This window comes from Montipora capricornis, chromosome 6 (genome assembly GCF_036669925.1).
Source record: "Montipora capricornis isolate CH-2021 chromosome 6, ASM3666992v2, whole genome shotgun sequence".
NCBI classification, from domain to species: Eukaryota; Metazoa; Cnidaria; class Anthozoa; order Scleractinia; family Acroporidae; genus Montipora; species Montipora capricornis.
Genome location: NC_090888.1, coordinates 53,292,814 through 53,311,628, shown reverse-complemented (window position 1 = coordinate 53,311,628; position 18,815 = coordinate 53,292,814). Strand labels below are relative to the sequence as shown.

The 18,815-nt window shown below is 37.6% G+C and overlaps 2 protein-coding genes across 4 annotated transcripts in view; both read left to right on the top strand.

Annotated features, from left to right (window-relative positions):
• The window catches only part of LOC138052485 (centrosomal protein 43-like), a 19,434-nt gene extending 868 nt beyond the window's left edge, over positions 1–18,566 (top strand). Inside the window, exons 2-15 of one of the 3 annotated variants that reach the window (XM_068898998.1) lie at positions 329–382; positions 722–776; positions 963–1,051; positions 1,469–1,594; positions 2,350–2,433; positions 5,037–5,096; positions 5,916–6,055; positions 6,732–6,800; positions 7,303–7,337; positions 9,062–9,187; positions 9,941–10,009; positions 11,738–11,813; positions 17,014–17,083; positions 18,303–18,566. In XM_068898998.1, coding sequence (XP_068755099.1) covers positions 329–382; positions 722–776; positions 963–1,051; positions 1,469–1,594; positions 2,350–2,433; positions 5,037–5,096; positions 5,916–6,055; positions 6,732–6,800; positions 7,303–7,337; positions 9,062–9,187; positions 9,941–10,009; positions 11,738–11,813; positions 17,014–17,083; positions 18,303–18,389 — 1,140 coding nt within the window. In that variant the 3' untranslated portion in view covers positions 18,390–18,566. The remainder of the gene's footprint in view (positions 1–328; positions 383–721; positions 777–962; positions 1,052–1,468; positions 1,595–2,349; positions 2,434–5,036; positions 5,097–5,915; positions 6,056–6,731; positions 6,801–7,302; positions 7,338–9,061; positions 9,188–9,940; positions 10,010–11,737; positions 11,814–17,013; positions 17,084–18,302) is intronic. The other 2 variants (XM_068898999.1, XM_068899000.1) reach the window with 2 other exon arrangements.
• On the top strand, positions 12,814–15,401 carry LOC138052482 (uncharacterized). The gene has a single exon (XM_068898992.1). The coding sequence runs from the start codon at positions 13,710–13,712 to the stop codon at positions 15,261–15,263; it is 1,554 nt and encodes a 517-aa protein (XP_068755093.1). The 5' UTR covers positions 12,814–13,709; the 3' UTR covers positions 15,264–15,401.
• Positions 18,567–18,815: the final 249 nt, after the last annotated feature.

The window sequence follows — 18,815 nt, the reverse complement described above, 5'->3', positions numbered from 1 at the left end:
TGATGCCACGTGATGAAAACCTCCTATACACTGTATTATCTTATGGTTTTAGTATTTGCTGATTAAGTGCTGAGAATATCTGATAGAAATCAAAATTGAAATAAACTTATATATCACTATTAACCTATATGCATAAGGTGTCAGGTGTAATACACAGTCCTGTACGTTGATTCTTTAAAATCCATTTTGGTAGCAGTATGCCCATATTGGGAAGAGCTTTGCCGTCTTTTTCTAGTTCTGGTAAAGGGCAGTATCCAAGACCTCAGGAAGAGAATATTTATACCCTGTTATGTCCCTTATTCTTGTTTTTTTTTTCCTCCATGTACAGGCTCAGTTGCGTGCAAGTGTATTTCTCGCTCTTGAGGAGCAAGAGGGAGCAGAGGTGAGCTAATCTGAACAGTTACATGTATTTTCACTTGCTGGGGTATCAATAATATCAATACATATTACATGTATTTTGTCGTAAAAAGGTTGCTGTTATTCATTGTGGTAAAAGTATTCTCGTTTGTCTCACGATGTGACCACATCGTGAGACAAACGAGACTACTTTATTATTGTTGTACATGTATTTTATGTACATAAAGAGAAGGTGAGGATAATTATTATTATATTTAACACCATTTTTTGGAGAGAGACAGAACTACTTCAAGTCATACTCTTCACATTGCCTGTAATGGCTAATGATGCGAAATAGGTTATTATTTTAATATCTTTTATTCAGGGTAAAATTCCTCTTATGAATCCTGAACTGAAGAAGTTTTTAAGTACCAGTGAGGGTAAGAAATTCAATGTATTAGTAGCACATAATAACTGTAGTAATACTGTAATAATTGAATGTTTATACTGTAGCTGGTTGTAATACAGGTACATCTAACCATTTTGTTTTGACATTTTTTATTACTACTTGAGATGTCTTCAAGATATTCCTCATTAATTTTCGTAATATTGTCACTTGCTTTTAGGTTGCCTTGTGACAGGATTAGTAAGAGAATTCCTAGAATATTTTGACCTGGATTTCACCATTGCTGTATTTGACCCAGAGACTAATTTTGTAAGTGAGACGAAGTAATACATCCATTGTACAGTCATTGATGTAGTCACTTTAGTCAGGCATATACAGTATGTTGTGGTTCAGAATTATTTTTTAAACCAGTTTAATAAACACTGTTGATTTTCTTTTGTTTCAGATTATGATAATGGTAATTAATTAATTAGACAAAGAAAATCAAAATTAAAACTGGTTTGAAAAAATTCTTGAACCTAAAACAAAATTAAACTACATCATAATTTTACTGTACACTAATGACTGCTTGCAATCTTGTTGACTGTGCACTTAGACGAACAGGTATACAGCCCAGTTGGTTTTTGCATGCTAGCAATTGGGCGGATCTGCATGAATGCATGGTGTAGTTCCAAACCATTCTTTCAAAAGAGCAATAATTGAAATCTTTTTTTTCTTCTATTTAAGAGTGACAAATACTCTGGGAGAAATAATCTGGCAAAAGATCTAAAGATTCAAGATAGCAATGGAGCAGCCAGCAGACCCTTATTAGCTGAAGTCGTAAAGAGACTTTCGCCCAGCACAAGTGGAGAGGTGTGTAAATAATGAGATTATTTTAATCATCTCACATCTATAAGGAGTCTCCTATTGAAGAGTTTATTAATAAAGAATCATCTGATGTTAGACAGAGTAAAATGTATAACTAACCAAATTCTTAAGAGGGAAAAGGTGTTAATGACGATATTTTTTGAAAATGTCACAAAATCATGTGAAAGATTTTTTAAGCAAATACAGTACGTACATGTATTATTTTTATAACATTAGTTTCAATTTGAATTCAAATTCAACTGAAGATGACATACATTGTACATGACTAGAAGTGTCAAATGTTTTGTGTCTTTTTTAAGAATACTTCTTGTGCTGCTACAATGTAATTTGGTGACCACTTGAAAAGATTGTATTTACCATCATGGAGAAGTCCATTAAGTTCCCCATATGGGTCGATTTCCTTAAGGAATGGTTTTATATTTGGGACATTTATGTGATCTGCAAAAGACAAACTTAGTGATTTGGAAGATTTAAACAAAATATTATGGTAAGTTCTACGCTGAAAGATCATACGGAATGATCCTTTATTCAAAAAATCATGCTTTTTCAACACACTTAAAGTTACTTAAAGGTACTTAAAGGTTGTGGAAAAGTCCTTGAATAAGAATTTGAAGATCTTGCATGAACCATGTGAAACAATGAATCAGATGTGATTTCCTATTGGAAAAAACAATAAATATTATATTCTCTTGTTGTACTCAGTCTGGTATTAATTTATTAATAATTATTATTATTTCTAGATTTCAAAAGAGGCAATTGTTACTTCACCCAGGCAAAGTACAGCTGACAGCCCAAGAAGTCTGAGCCCACCAAATTCAAACAAAGTAATGTCATGTACAGTACTTTACATGTTTGAGTATTGATCTGAGCTGATGAGCTGATAACACAGTAGCTTGGTAACTGTAACAACATTAACAGGCCAAATAATACTCTAACAGGTGCACTCTAGCTCATTCTAGTCCTTCATCCAAAAAAATAAAAAAAAAAATGTAAAAGTGTTGTCTTATATTAATTTTGTCCAAAAGATAAGATTTTCAGAGCACAAAAGGACAGCTGTGTGCTTTGTAGCAGACTCTCAGTTCTAAGAAACTGAAAAGCTCATGGCTTCAATTATGATAAGGTAAATTTAGGACAATAACATTGACGTCATTAGACAAATGGAGCATCAAACAAGTGATAAAGGATATACAATCAAATTTTAGTCTAATTCGGTTTTTGGACTTGTGGAAGACTGTAAAGTACAATGAGTGGATTCTTGGGTTTAAAGTTCATTAAACCTTTGATTATTCACATCTGTACACAGTGCTCAAAATTAGCGGTCATCCCAGACAACCGGAAAGTTTGCCAGGCGACTATTTTTTTGGTAAAATGAAAAGGTTGCATGGTTGCCCAAAGAAAAACCAACAGACAACCCAGCCAAAGTAAAAACTTTATTACATAAGCAGCACCCAACTCACTTTATGTTGATGGTTTTCTGATGTCAATGTCTGATAGTATGTACATATAGTGCAAAGTTAATAATAAAATAACTAATTTGCGGCAGTTGAGCATTTTCCCGTGTTTTGAATATCTGTGGCTTTTACAAAATATTGTCAGATAGGAAAATTCACATTGTATGTACTGTGATGTCAATGGTAATGAAGATAACTTTTAAAAACCCAGACTTCCACAAAAAAATAAAACTCCAGGCACACACTTAAAACTACTCTTTTTTTCAACCAAAATTTTGAGAGCGTAGTAAGAACTTTCCTCAGGCTGAGAGTCGATTAAGAAGGTTTTTATTTTGCACATTTGTATTTTAAATAAAAGCATAAAATAAAGGTAAATAATTAATTAAGAAATGCAAATTAAATTAAGGGCATGTTTTGTATATAACATAACAATGGTTTTCTTATTGCATGATATACATCTCAGTTTGTGATAATGAGCAGTTCTTATCTATCTAATCGATCCAAAATAACTTCAACAGCATTAAAGTTGATGGAAATTTAAGAACATCTTAAGAACGTTTTCAACCTCATATCGCTAAAATATATATATAGTTTACGTCATAGAAAGTGCGGCGTACGGGGTTTTATGCACGAGTTGTTTGTGTCAAAAACCCGAACGAGCGAGGAACGAGCGAGTGAGGGTTTTTGACACAAACAACGAGTGAATAAAACCCCGTACAAAGCACTTTCTATGTCGTGAACTGTTTATTACACATAACATGAGAATTTTCATTAAAATAGTTTTCTGAACGCGAATTAGAAACAAAAACTCACTAACAATAGAACCAAAGGCAAATTTAATTTAATTCAATAACAAAGTACGATTTGCACGATTTGCACGAGATGCACGAGTGATTGGCATGGAAACGCCTTTACGCTTTCGTTGATTGGTTATACTTCCACATGTGAAAGAGCTGTACGCCATTCTGATTGGCTGTATAGGCCTTTTTCACATGTGAAAATAAAGCGTATAGATTTGTACAAATGAGCTTTATGGAATAAAATTCTCATGTTATGTGTAATAAAAGAATGTTCAGCCTCAGCTCCAAAATTAGACGTTCTTGTAAAAACAAAAAAGAGTGTATGGGCTACTCAAGCTCCAATGCCATGCGATTGCCTCTCAACACAGCATGCATTTAATCATAGGGGTTTCCCAATGGGAAACCAAGCATTCATTCCAGGATTTTTTTCAATTTCAAGCACTGTTTACTTAACTATAAATAATAACACATGGCACCATTCAGCACCAAAATAATAAGGTTAGCATGCTCTGTATTTAATTCAATCCATGTATAACCACAGGAACATGTATTGATTGTGTACTTTCTTAAATAATTTTCTTTTATTTTGGACATCTACTAGTCTTTGTATGTAATGCTAGTTATTAACCTCACTGTAACTAGGAGTAATTTAACCTCACTGGAGCTGCACTTTACATGTAAGAGTATTGTTATTAATGTTTAACTCTGACATTTTGAAATTTACCAACCTATAAGTCATATGGTGTCATGAGCAAGAAACTCTGAACTGTCCATGAGGAATACACTGAATGGTTTTACCAGTTTTTGTGTATAGAACAATGAAATGATTCATCAGTTCCTTACATGTACAAATGTAGCTTAAAGCTGGAAACCCTGCATTTACTGTTAGATTTATAATAACTGTCATAAATAGATAAATAATTATTTTTTTGCTTTTTAACTTGTTGATAAAGGTAACAATTTTTAACTGAAATCTTTATTCCGCAAGTTGTAAATCGGAGTTAATAAATTAAAGGTAATGATATTAAAAAAAATTTTTATTATTATGATGTTAATAGTATTATTATATAAATTTAAATGTTGCTTAAGAGAGGTAAAAAACTGGCAGTGACATTTACTGTAATTATTTTTAAATTAATAATAATAATTTATTTTTAAAATTAATTTTAATTTAAGGTTGATGATGAAGATGTTGATGAATATAGTAGTTCAGACACTGCAGCCGATGATAGCAGGGTATTTACATTTATTTTATTTTAACCCTATAACCATAACATTAAATAAAAATGTGTGTGAGTATGTACAGTGTACTAATAAGATAATAATACTATGATTAAGTTAATGAACTGCAATTTACCGTCGTTTTCATCTAAGCATGGACACACGACAGAAAAACATGTTCTTTGAAGTTTGAGTTTGACAGCCGTTAACATGCAAACTTTTGCGTGCGATAGCTTGACTGAATTTATTTGATGCATACTTTATCAGATAAGGGTCAATCTCTGAGAAAAAGTCTTTGATATCCAGTCTTGCTACCATTCTAGGAAAACATGCATGAACATCCCTAAAACTTCGAAGGACTGAAGACAAAACTTGTCATTTATGCAACCAGTTGGAGCATGTTTTCCCCGTGACGTGTCCACGCTTAGGTGAAAACGACGATATTTACGTTGCAGTAAATCGCAAAACTGATTAAATGTTAAACGAAGTTAACTTTTAAACCATGACTTGCAATCAGTGAACTTTTAAATTGAGTTCAAATATACTGTAAGGAAAAGTTAGAATTTCCAGTGAGAAGAATAATTATTTATTGTGCACAATTGAAAAATTGATATGCATGTATTAAGCAAGCTACCCCTCCTAAAAAAAATATGTGCCTAAAATGATCCTGACTGAAAGTTATAAAAATGCTACTGTAACAGTATACCGGTAATAAATGTTATAAAATGGAAATGAGGTTTAAATGTTTTTGCCAAATACATGTAGAGGCTCTTTCTTAAAATAATGGCATTCATGAAATTTGTGATCATCCTTTTATATTGTTTTCATAAACAGACTTCCAGTCCAAGACCAAGCAAGATTCCTCAGAGAGTTCGAGATGAACGGTCTAACAAATCTGACAAGAGTGAAAAAATGAATTCTGGTAAAGAGCAGAGCTCACTTTCAGATTCAAGGAAAGACAAAAGTGGGAAAAGGTACTGTAATGTACATGTAACAGAAATTTTTCCCTGCTACAGTATTACTAAACAATAAATTTATTATTAGTTGATCTCTTTTCTGATTAACAATGACATTGTGATTAGTATAGGATATCATATTATTATGAACTCAAGTGCATTTTGTGATTTATGGGAGCAAGTTGTTTTGATAGTTCTCAAAATTCGGCGAGTGCAAATTATTGAGAGCTATCAAAACATCACAAGTGACTTCACTATAAAATTAATCATGGAATGCATGAGTAAGTTCATATGATTTTTTAATCTATTCTATACTCCACAGAATTACTCCATTGCTGTGTTTCCTTAGCAACGTCCGTGTTGCACTCTATAACCTATTATTTTTATGCATCAGTCATTGGCCAATCAGATATGATTGGATAATTATTTTTTTGAGGGCATGATAGAAAAATGTTTTTTTTGCAGAACCAATACAAGGAAAAATGACTTTTAACCCATAATTTCACCCCTAAACCGGCCATACTTAGTATTTTACTCTGTCTAACACCAGAATACATGTATTTTACTCTGTCTAAATGCCAGACGATTTTATTCGTCAATGGGGAACCCCCAGGAGTCAATGGGGTAACATAATAAAAAATAATAAACCAGAGCCATTCTGATTACTCTTAGTTTTAATTCTACCGAATTGCAGAAGCCCAGATGTGACTATTGGAAGTGATGATGGAGATGATATATTTGCGGACCTTCCTCCAAGAACAAAGTAAGAGCTCACTTCTTGTTCTTGGTAAAGCGTGGTTTTCACTTAGCGATGCAAGCAAAAGTGCAAATACAAGCGCAAGGATCAATTTTTTTTCTTTTTCTTGAGCTTGAGCTCGGCTCAGGTCGTGTGAAAACAAAAAACATAGCATAATTATAAGGAAGGTTCACTTTATCTGGCTGTGTCTGGTCAAAGCACTCATTCCAGTTTTCCCACATCTGAGCATTTGAAAAAATGGTGGAGGCAGTGGTTGATTTTGATGCTTACATTCATAATTAAATGTCAATTCATTAATTTTGTTTTCACTTAGCTTTTAAGCTAATTATGCTTGCAATTGTGCTTGCGTTTTTAGTGACTTAAGCAAAAGAAACCAATTTTTTTTGGTCCTTGTATGTGTAGGACAGACAATTAGGAGCGAGATGGAGGCTGTGGTTTTTTGATTCTCAAAATAATTTAATCTGTTTGAATCTTTATTACTGTGCGTTTCTTTTGATTTTAATTGCAGAGAAAATGTGATTAAAGCATTGCCATCAGAAACAGGTACAGTGAAGATATGTGACTGTAAAAAAAGACAGTGACTACTCAAACTCTCATTCAATAATTTCTTGCACTTGTATGTGAGTAAAAATTAATTTCGCCTGATTTATGGAAAACTGTTTATGTAATTTTACACGTAATTTAAAAGTGTTGATAGAAGCATTAGTTTTTTTGCAGCTTGGTCTTCTGTCTCCTCTAATCATAGCTTGAGAACCACTCCTATTAACCCATTCACGCTTCAGGTGCTCTAGCTAGGATGCCCACAGTTGACCAGTAAACGTTAAATGGGGTAAAGTTTCAATATTGAGTGTCGTAAAAAAAAAAACAAAACCAAAGTAATAACTTTGGCCAATCAAAAAGGACGGAGACAATCCATTAAACCAATCAAGACTCGAAGTAATTACACGTAGCCGACACAAAGCGCGGGAAAATGTCCACGCGCAAGCCACGATTGGTTTTGCTTTCACTTCTGATTGGTTGAAAAATGGCCCGAGAACTTTCAACCAATCACTGAGTGAAGTCAATACTTTCGACACTCAATTGAAAACCGCTCTAAGTATCACTTCCACGGTCAACGGGTGAAGGATCAAGGATCATGGGAGAGTGGGACAAGAGGCAAAAGACGAGAGAGAAAGAAGAAGTTGTTTTCTTTCAAGTGTGGACAAAGTGCAATCTACATGTTGCTCTACGTACCGTAGTTATATTTTTCACAGCCCTCCCCAACTTGTGAGAATAGGAATGCCGCCAAGAAACATGCTTTATTTTTTTAACTGATTATGGACGCTGTTAATTCTGTACTTAGGCAAAATATCTGATGAGAGCGAAAACGCCACTCCCAAAATATAACTTACCGCTATCGTAGGTTAAACCTGGTTTTCACAAGCGATGGAAGCACAAGCATAAGCAACTTTTGCGAGTGAAAACGATCGTCAACATAAGCATCAAAATCAACCACGGCAACCGCCATTTTGTTCAAATGCTCAGACGCAGGGAATCTGTAACGAGTGCTTTAATTGGCCTGACATGGCAAATTTCCTTGTGCCTATGCTGTGTTTGTTTCGTTTTCACACGACGCAAACAAACGCAAGCATACATGTAAGCGCAAGCACAAGGAAAAGGAAAAAAATCGATCCTTGTGCTTGTACTTGTGCTTATGCTTGCGTCAACCCCATTTTCATGCTGAAATAAGCGCTCTTAAGCTTGGGCTTGCGTCGCTAGTGTAAACCAGGCTTAAGTCCATCTTCTTCACGTTGAACAATACGGGCGAACTATGATGTAACTGAATTTGTTCGAACTGTTATAAAGTAAAGATAGACAAATTAAGAAACGATTGACAGTTGTATGCTCACGTTGTTGTCAAAAACTAAAATTTGGTGATTTCATCACGTTTTATATTTGTGGAGTGTGGCACGATTATTTTTCCTTATTTAACAAAAATATTCTTGCCTTGTGGCGTTGTCGTTGCTTAAACTCTATAATAACATTGATTTGGTTAACAAAACTGAGCAATCCAAGGATATCATGCCTGCAACAGGCTACATGTAAATATGATCGTTCACAGAAACACTGTTGCCAAGGGGTAATGTACAACCAAGGCTTAGTAGACTTGGGCGTTCCTTACCAGGAAGCCCAGTAACATTGTGTAAATTAGTTCCACATGTATGAGTAGTTCTCATGGTTTTGAAGAAAAACTGTTCGAGCTGAAACAGTGTCATTTTATTTGTTAGCCTCTAGGCCTGCCGGTGGTTTGTCATCTCTTAAGGGTGCTCCGTCACTTGGCAACAGTGGACTGGGTTCATTGAGGGGAGCACCACCATTACCAGGCATGAACAATAATAATAATAATAGGCAAGGTAGGTCAAGTGTATTGGAACCCTTTTTCAAACGTATTAAAATAGAATAGAATCTTTATTTATACACAATAAGGATTAAAGCTAAAAAGCTTGTGGGTTCGTGTACGTAACAAATTAATTACTTGTCCAATTAGAAACTGTTCGTTATAACAATCAAACACATTTGTAAAAACATTCTAATAGATGACAATTCTAAAATGCGAGCTAAGTTAACTAATACTATTAAACATTAAAATTTAAAATTTACTTCACTACTGACAAGTACATGTAATCACCTAATCTGTTCCTAACCGTTGAACCCGATAAGCGGGTGAAGAAAAGCTCCTGAAGTGATCAATACTACCAACGTATTGTTTAACATTGTGATTTCCCTCTCCTTGGCACCTGCATGTTGGGGGACTTTTAGTAACATTTGAAAAAACCAGGTAACTAAGTTTGAATTATGTCGTCACAGCAATGTTACTTAGGCATGGTAGTGTTTCAATGTTGAAGCTGGTGAGGGCCTGTATAAAAAGTGAGTTATGAGCTTGTTGATTTGACTACGTGACTGGGTGTTGTGTTTGTAGTCAAACCAGGTACCCCTCCCTCACCATAGAGTCTCCAGTAGCTCAGTGGTTAGAGAGAGTATCCACCTTGATCTTGGAGGGGTAAAATCCCACCTGAGACTGTGATTTTTTTTTTCTGAGTTCCAGTTGGGTTTCACATATCTTGTGTCTTTCATGGTTGAGTTTTCTTTCTGTCTTCGTTTTACAGAGGTTACAAAATCCCCCAACTGGCAAGACCTCGCCGATATCGACAGCAAGATCAACAGACTTGGCTTCGGTAGGATCACTCAGAGAAAACTTGTTATCTTACGTGTCAGATCACTGCAGTTATGAACGTTACTTGAGTAATAGCAGAAGGAATATGCATGTCACCCGAACCTACAACTTCGGTCATAAATAGTTGTAGCACTTCGCTAGAACAGCAAGTGAAGCGCATCAAAGCGATTAATAGGGACCTTTAGCACGCGCGTTTTTGAGACGCGGACGGCAACCGGAAGTGACGTGTTTTCCCTTTCAACTTGTCTTCACTCAACCACATTTATAGTGCTAAGTTTCTTTTCTCCATTAGAGATGATTAGTATAAAAATCGAGGAGACACCACTGTCCTGACACGCGACATGTTCTCTTCCGGTTGCCGTCCGCGTCTCAAAAACGCGCATGCTTAAGCTCCCTCTTAACGTACCCCTCCTCCTCCCTCCCTTCAATGTTGCGTTTACTAGTTGGTTTTTGCACTCGAACCCATAAACATCAACATTGAAGGGGGAGATGGGGAAAATTGCCGTCTGGGTTACAACATTTGTCACCGACACTGTAGTTTACTTACAGCTCAGTGGTAGAGCGTCCGAACAAGTAGTGAAAGCGGAAGGTCGTAGGTTCGACTCTTGCAAAGGAGCACTCGGGTTTTTTCCGAATATCCCCGAATCACCATCGAGAATTATCCGGCAATTCTTCATTTCATTAACCAAGGTTAACATTTTTTTATCTCCTTTATAACAGTAAAGCGAGAATACACCATTTCGACAATTTCATTCTTAGCAGTATGGCGAGGCAGTTGTCCCTTGAGCCTGGTCTAATGGCCTAGCTCAGTTGTAGAGCGTCCGAACTAGTAATCGGAAAGTCGTAGGTTCGACCGACTCCTGCGAAAGAGCATTCGGATTTTTGCAATATATCTCAGAGTAACCATGGAAAAATATCATTTCTTTCTGTCTTTCATGTATATAGGAACTAAGGCAGTTAACTCGTCAATAAGGCCCGTTTTAAAAATGCAAATGAGAAAAATCTATAGACCTCTTTAGCTTGTACGTTTTGTTTTCCCATTTTAGACCACGTGATGTTCCCAAGGGAATTTTCCTTTTGTTTTTTCATAAGTTATGCTTACATATGCACGTGCATAAGACGACAATTGAAAGAAACATTTCCCTAGAGTAACATCACGTGGTCTGAAATGGGAAAACAAAACGTACAAGCTAAAGAGGTCCATTGTTGTCGCTCATTTGCATTAGATTTGGTACATGTGAAAGGTGACGTTTAAAACGGGCCTAAGGTTTTTAAAATTATTTGTACAATATTCAAGGCCATACATGAACAGCACATGCACATTAGTGGGAATCTCTTGTAGGCCAACACAAACAACAATAATATCTTTTGTCATTCAGTGATATACACAGAGAAAAATAATCGATTTATCGTACCTGGTAAAGGAAGAGAGGGATTTGTGTAACATTTGTACCATTTGATCGCATGGCCTTGAATAGTCAAATTCAAGCATTTGGGATCCGGACCGCTTCGAAACAAACGGGGGAATATTATTACATCGTGTAATTGTCAAAATATGTTCAAGGTTATTTCGAGACTCACGCCAACCTCCCGGGGCCAACCTCGACATATCACAAGGCGCTAACCCCTGCAAATCCAAAGGCCGATCTACTGAACCAAACGCTTTTAGTGAACCATTAGATCTTAGATTTTTCGATCTGCCTTAACTAAAACTTGTTACATTTGCCAGATGTTCCAGATGAGAAGAAAAATGGCTCTGCACCCGATTATGTTGATGATTATGAGGATGACTTTAATCCGACAAGGTACAAGAACGTGCTTTTATTCCCAAAAAGGGGCGATGTTTTGAAATGTTCTCGATAAGGAAGATAAGGAAGTGAAGCGCTCATGGGCACTTGATTTCGTCTTTCCTCTGTGTTTTTATTCAATCGAAAACCAAAACTCATTGGCTCGTTTAATTGCCGTTGTCTGGCGTAATTCTCTATTTTCGAATTCGAAATTCCCCATTTATGTAATACACTTTGTTCCCCACTCCCCCCCCCCCCATAAACCCTTGTTTATATTCAAATTAATGTCTCCGTTCCTTATGTTTGTGTGCTAACTACTCGATATGAGCAAACACTGACTCCAGTTGGTGTTAATGGGGGAGCACTGCCTTGCGTTAGGTTAGCCTGTGCGACTTCCGGTGATTGTGTGACAAAGGAACCTCACTTATCTCCCCAGCACTACGAGCTGAATTCAAAACAGCCAAGGATCGCGTTAACGCAGAAATCGTGCATTTTTACGCAAATAAAATCCAAAAAATGCATCATCGAAATTTTAATGCGTCCCAGGATGCAAGGCACTGACTTAAATAACTCACACAACTTGCTTTGATTTGTCAGTATATTCTGTTGTTTGTAAAACTGTTGGAGGGATCTGTGATCATAATTGAAGTTCTAAGAAATGGGGTTTAAAACATCTAAAAATGTTAAAACTAAATTTTCGACCGCCTTCTGCGGTCTTCTTCAGAGGAATGTACTCTGCAAGTCACTGAATGCAAATATATAGCAAAAGACGTCACTGGTCGTTGCTCCTAAGGGAGGAAACCAGTGATGCGTAAACCCTTGGAAAGGGTGCTCTTTCATTAACAGAGTTCTAATGTCCAGGAATGAATGTAACGGCTCTAGAAAAAGCCATTGTCGGCCAGTCCTATGCATATGCATCAATATTAATTCCAAGTTGGTTACTCTCTTTTTCTCATAATTTAAAACATACTCTTTTTCTCGCAGAGGGTCACCAAGATTTTGGGAATACATTTTAAGATAAAAACTAGCGATAAAATTTTCCGACGTTTCGATCTCGCTGAGATCATTTTCAAGTTTGAAAAAAAGTGAATAAAACTTTGCCTATAAGAAGTAAAATCACACGTGAGAATATTAAAAGCGATAAAAATGTGGAAACATGTACTAAGCGTTACAAAAGGTAAGTGATAAAAATTAAAAAAGGCTAGATAACAATAGGACAAAAGCTTTACAAAAGAATATATGAAATACTCCGAGCTATAAAAATAACTTTGCACGGATGGAGTCAGACTGCGTGTTCAAAGTTGGCTTTAGTTCTTTTATAAAAAGCATCTCATAAATTAAGCAGTCAAATTTGCTCTGGCACTTCCGTAAGATCTTGAAACTACGAGATATGTCCCTTGGGTCCCTCCCATGTTGATCTCTGACGTGTTTCCCGATGGCAGATCCCTTATGTTCTTCAATGCGTTGATACAGGTACGGCATGTGTCGCCGACATAATCCGCATCGCACAGATCACACTTGAAATGGTAAACAACACATTGCTGGTTAACAATAGGGGGTTTGCTTTCTCTTGGCTTGATGTTAGATCCGATCTTTCGGCTTGTGTACACGGGATGGATATCTTTTCCGATTTTGCGACTTAATTCTCCAAGTTGTCTTCGCACAGAATTCGCTGATCTCTGGTCCTTAAATGGTAATATTATTCTCACAGGTGCTTTCTTATCGTCACAGGTCTGTTTGGATCTTACATCCCCTGAAACTTTTGCAGTAACAAAATCTCTGATTGCTGATTGTAAGAGTGGGACTGGATAATGAAGCCGAGAGAAAGTCTCCTTGAGACGTTCACATTCTGCTTAATTTATGAGATGCTTTTTATAAAAGAACTAAAGCCAACTTTGAACACGCAGTCTGGTAATGGACAAGTCAGATTATGTGCGCTTACTGAAGGAGTCATCAATTAACGATGAAACCAAATTTAAACCTGTCAGCGCTGAAAGACCTAAAATGAGAGGGAGACCACCAAAGCATTTTCATCCTCTACTTGAGAAAGAGAAGGAATTAACCGCCACCGTAAAAAGAATTCTTCCCAAAGATATTGCTGATTCTGTTGTTCAAAAAGGTTCAAGACTTGCCCACCTGTATGGTCTACCAAAGACTCACAAGAAACAACTCGCGATGCGTCCCATACTATCCGCAACAGGTACATATAACTACAAGCTAGCAAAATGGTTGGACGAAACGCTCAAACCTCTGTCAATCAACAACCATACCGTCAGTGATATTTTTGGCTTCGTGGACGACCTACAGAACCTCCAAGTTGATGCTCACAGCATCCTTGTCTCATACGATGTCTCTTCACTTTTTACTAATGTACCTGTTGATGAGACAATCGAAATTCCGGCCGAAAAAGCATTTAAGGGCGACTGGTTTAACACAGAACATAATCTCCACATTACGAAAGCAGATCTAGTAGAACTGTTGAACATTGCCACGAAGAACCAATTGTTTCAGTTTGAGGGAATTTTGTATGAACAAGTGGATGGCGTCGCCATGGGCTCGCCTCTGGGACCCCTGATGGCTAACGCATTCATGTGTAGTATTGAAGAACGACTCCAAGGCCAGGGAAAAATGCCGGATTTCTACAAACGTTATGTGGACGACACGTTGAGCATAATGCCTAACGTAGAAACAGCTGAAGCATTTCTATCCACACTGAATGACAGCCATCCTTCAATTAACTTCACCATGGAACTAGCCGCAAACGGCACACTTCCCTTTCTGGAAATCGTGAAACACATGTCCCGCCTGGAGACAAAGGTGTATAAAAAGCCAACAGATACTGGATTATTACTACATTATCAAAGTCATGTCGATGTGCGATATAAACAGTCACTGCTAAAAACAATGCTGAATTGTGCTTTTAAGCTCTCTTCGAGCTGGCAACTGTTCCATCTAGAATGTGAACGTCTCAAGGAGACTTTCTCTCGGCTTCATTATCCAGTCCCACTCTTACAATCAGCAATCAGAGATTTTGTTACTGCAAAAGTTTCAGGGGATGTAAGATCCAAACAGACCTGTGACGATAAGAAAGCACCTGTGAGAATAATATTACCATTTAAGGACCAGAGATCAGCGAATTCTGTGCGAAGACAACTTGGAGAATTAAGTCGCAAAATCGGAAAAGATATCCATCCCGTGTACACAAGCCGAAAGATCGGATCTAACACCAAGCCAAGAGAAAGCAAACCCCCTATTGTTAACCAGCAATGTGTTGTTTACCATTTCAAGTGTGATCTGTGCGATGCGGATTATGTCGGCGACACATGCCGTACCTGTATCAACGCATTGAAGAACATAAGGGATCTGCCATCGGGAAACACGTCAGAGATCAACATGGGAGGGACCCAAGGGACATATCTCGTAGTTTCAAGATCTTACGGAAGTGCCAGAGCAAATTTGACTGCTTAATTTATGAGATGCTTTTTATAAAAGAACTAAAGCCAACTTTGAACACGCAGTCTGACTCCATCCGTGCAAAGTTATTTTTATAGCTCGGAGTATTTCATATATTCTTTTGTAAAGCTTTTGTCCTATTGTTATCTAGCCTTTTTTAATTTTTATCACTTACCTTTTGTAACGCTTAGTACATGTTTCCACATTTTTATCGCTTTTAATATTCTCACGTGTGATTTTACTTCTTATAGGCAAAGTTTTATTCACTTTTTTTCAAACTTGAAAATGATCTCAGCGAGATCGAAACGTCGGAAAATTTTATCGCTAGTTTTTATCTTAAAAAGATTTTGGGACCCCCAAAAAATGCTTGGGACCCCAATTTGGCCGAACATGCGGGTCCCAGGACCCAGATTGAAAAATCCTAGTGCCATCCCTGACAGCACGTACTGGATCGGTCAAGAGTATCGGTTAGCAGGCAATATTAGGGAGCTGTTTGAGACGCGGACGGCAACCGGAAGTGAGCTGTTTTCCTTTTTAACTTGTCTTCACACAACCACATTTACATTGCCAAGTATCTTTTCTCCATTAGAGATGATTAGTATAAAAATCTGGGAGACACCACTGTCCTAGCGCGCGAAATGTTCTCTTCCGGTTGCCGTCCGCGTCTCAAAAACGCGCGTGCTTAAGCTCCCTGTTCAAAAGGAACGCAGCCAACAAGCTTGACCGCACCACACAGGTGTGTCCCGAGTTTATTGAAATGCATATAACGAGGCCCCAACCTCAACTCAAAAGGGAGGGAGGGTAAAAAATCGTAAACCACAATAATATATTGAGTGCTAACTGCGCTGAACAACAGAACATAAGTGACCTCTAAATAGTTTCTTATAGCTTGACAAATGTCTGCTGGCTTAGCCAGTCGGAGCAGCTGTACGACGCCGTGTACGACAAGCGAATGTCGAGAATATGATTACGTAATATGGGTGTGACGCTGTTAATATTTACTTAGAGCGAACAAGAGACAAAGAAGAGATCCTTTTACATACGTGGGTTCGAGTCGAAGGAGCGAGTAATGGAAAAATTATATCAAGAGTGATTGGCGTTGAGCTTGATGTAAGTTTGTTTCAAGAAATTCAATCAGAGCATTAAAACAATTCACAACACCAACTTAGTGTTACACGTGTCAACACGTGTTACACGTGAAAAAGCGCCAATGCCGTGGATCGTACTAGCCCCGCTAGAGACAACAAAGCCGTGAAGTTCAAAGCCAGGATACAATAAATCCTTAGTGTTTGCTGACCCTGGCAACTAGACAGCACAATCGCTACACCGAAAACAGAGCCGTTATGAAAGGGTTACAGATAATAGCGTCACGATCCATTAACTACATTTACTTGCGTGACAGTAAAATTGCCTCTAGTACAAAGTATTCATTATTTAAAGATCGTTGTGTTTCGACAATTTTTAGATTAATTACTATCATTGCTTGTATATTTGATATGTAGTTCTTTGACTTGCCTATATTTTTTATGTTGTATCAACTTGATGTGCAAACGTTGTCGATTAATAAACATAAACTTTTCAAATGCTATTTGGAATATGCAGTGTCCCCAAGAACATTTGAAAACAATATTTTATGCAAAATTTGGGGGGCAAACAAAGTGTATTATGGGGAATTCGAAAATAGAAAATTGGCTTATGTAAAGAATTTTGTTGACTTTTACCACGCTTTACCGAAAACTGTCCTCATTGGTTGTTCTTTGAACAGTGACATAAGCATTCCCGAAGACATTGAGGAGCAGCTGTCACTTAGCAGTTTTCACAGCGGCAGTGCCAAGGTATGTCATGTGTCGTATGGCTGCGCAGGTAGGAAGTCCATGTGGACAGGTGTGGAGTGTTAAGTTATCCTCATTGTACTTTTAACGAGAAAAATCAGCGTTTGTGTTGGACAAGTTAGGGCAGAAGGTTGGAACTCACTGTTCGCTTAGTTTTATCTCAGAGTTTCAAGACTTTCTATCAAGTTGCGAGTGCCGTCCTTTCACGTGACAAGCAGTTATGTTTATAAACTAAACGGAAAACATCTTGTAAAAAAAACGTTTCTCCAACGTGGCACCTGTTTCTTGCGGAGTTGGCCTTGATTCGCGTCAGGAAGTTTTATAAGCAAGGACATTGTGAACGGGAACGAGAACGGCAGAGAAGAATAGGTGTAATGGGAAAAAAACAATAGAGAGATCTACGATAAATGTCAAACGGACTGCAATTTACGCTTTGCCAAAAATCAAAGAAGAAATGAACTTGTTTGATTTCAGCTTATTTTTTGCCAGTTTGCTCTCAGATATGGAGCAAGTTCTCGAAAAAGAGAGACAAGTTATTATGAAAGACAGAAATGATCGTCGCACTTATCTGGACAATAGGCTTATTTAGCTACTAAAACAACTATTCACCTCAGTGCCGCTTCGCGGCTTGGTAAATATCCACTACTTTGAGCCACCTCCACTTCGGTCGGTGAATAGTTGTTGAATACTGGAGCTTTAGCAGAGACCTTTTGATCCAGGGACTGCATTGTTCGCCTAATGATTTTCGAGCAAATTGTCCCTTCGAGAGGAAGCAACACACAGGTGAAGAGTTTCACTTCAGGTTGCAGTTCGTCGCTCCAAAACGTCTCTGCTGGGTTCTGACAACCGACACTAGCATATTCTCGAGTAATGTACGAAACGCTCACTTTAAATTTTTGTGGGTAGAGCCTATTTTTCTAAACAAGAGGTACTAATGATTTACGCGCGATTAAGTCTGCGCATGTTTCTTGTTCATATGCTTGGATCGCCAGTGGAAAGCAGATGTAGACTCTATAACCAAAGCAGTTCCTTGACGACTCCATCTTCGTTAATATTAATTGACACAAAAGTGTCCAAAAAGAATGCTCTATTACAGTGGTGCATATTTTGTTTACAGCGGAAGACCGAGTTGGCTCAAACCGCGGCGTACCGCGTTTTTTTTTTTTAAGTCTCTAGCGTTGTGATCATTTCCTTTACGATGCTTTGTTTTTTATTCATATAGTTGGATGATCTTCTTACGACTGATCGGACAGTGTCTCAGGCCAGTATCGGAGATCTGGACTTTGCAGAAGATGTCCTAAACTTTTGATGGTACAGCCGTTGCCAACGCATGCTGATCTTGCGTTACTTGTGTTCAATAAGATTTTATCTGCGCTACTCTCTGATATTTTTAGCTCTGTTGCCGGACTATGTAGCTTGGGATGTTGTAAACGTAGCTATCTTCAGTTATCGAGGAAAATAAAAAAGATAATGTATTTGGCATCGACTTTGTTGGTGTGATAATTTTGGGTCCGTATAGTGTACAGACATTTCAGGCGTTAGGGCATCGTCACAGAACCAACCGTTCATCGGCTTGCTCTGCTGGGCGTGCATCGGACTAACGAGCAAGACCTCGCGGGGTCGCGACCAACACTCAGGATCTTAAACTAAATGAAATAAGGCGCTGCCTTCAGTGTAACTTCATCAGCAGATGATAAGATTTTCACTGAGTCCTCTCGGATAATTTATCGGAACT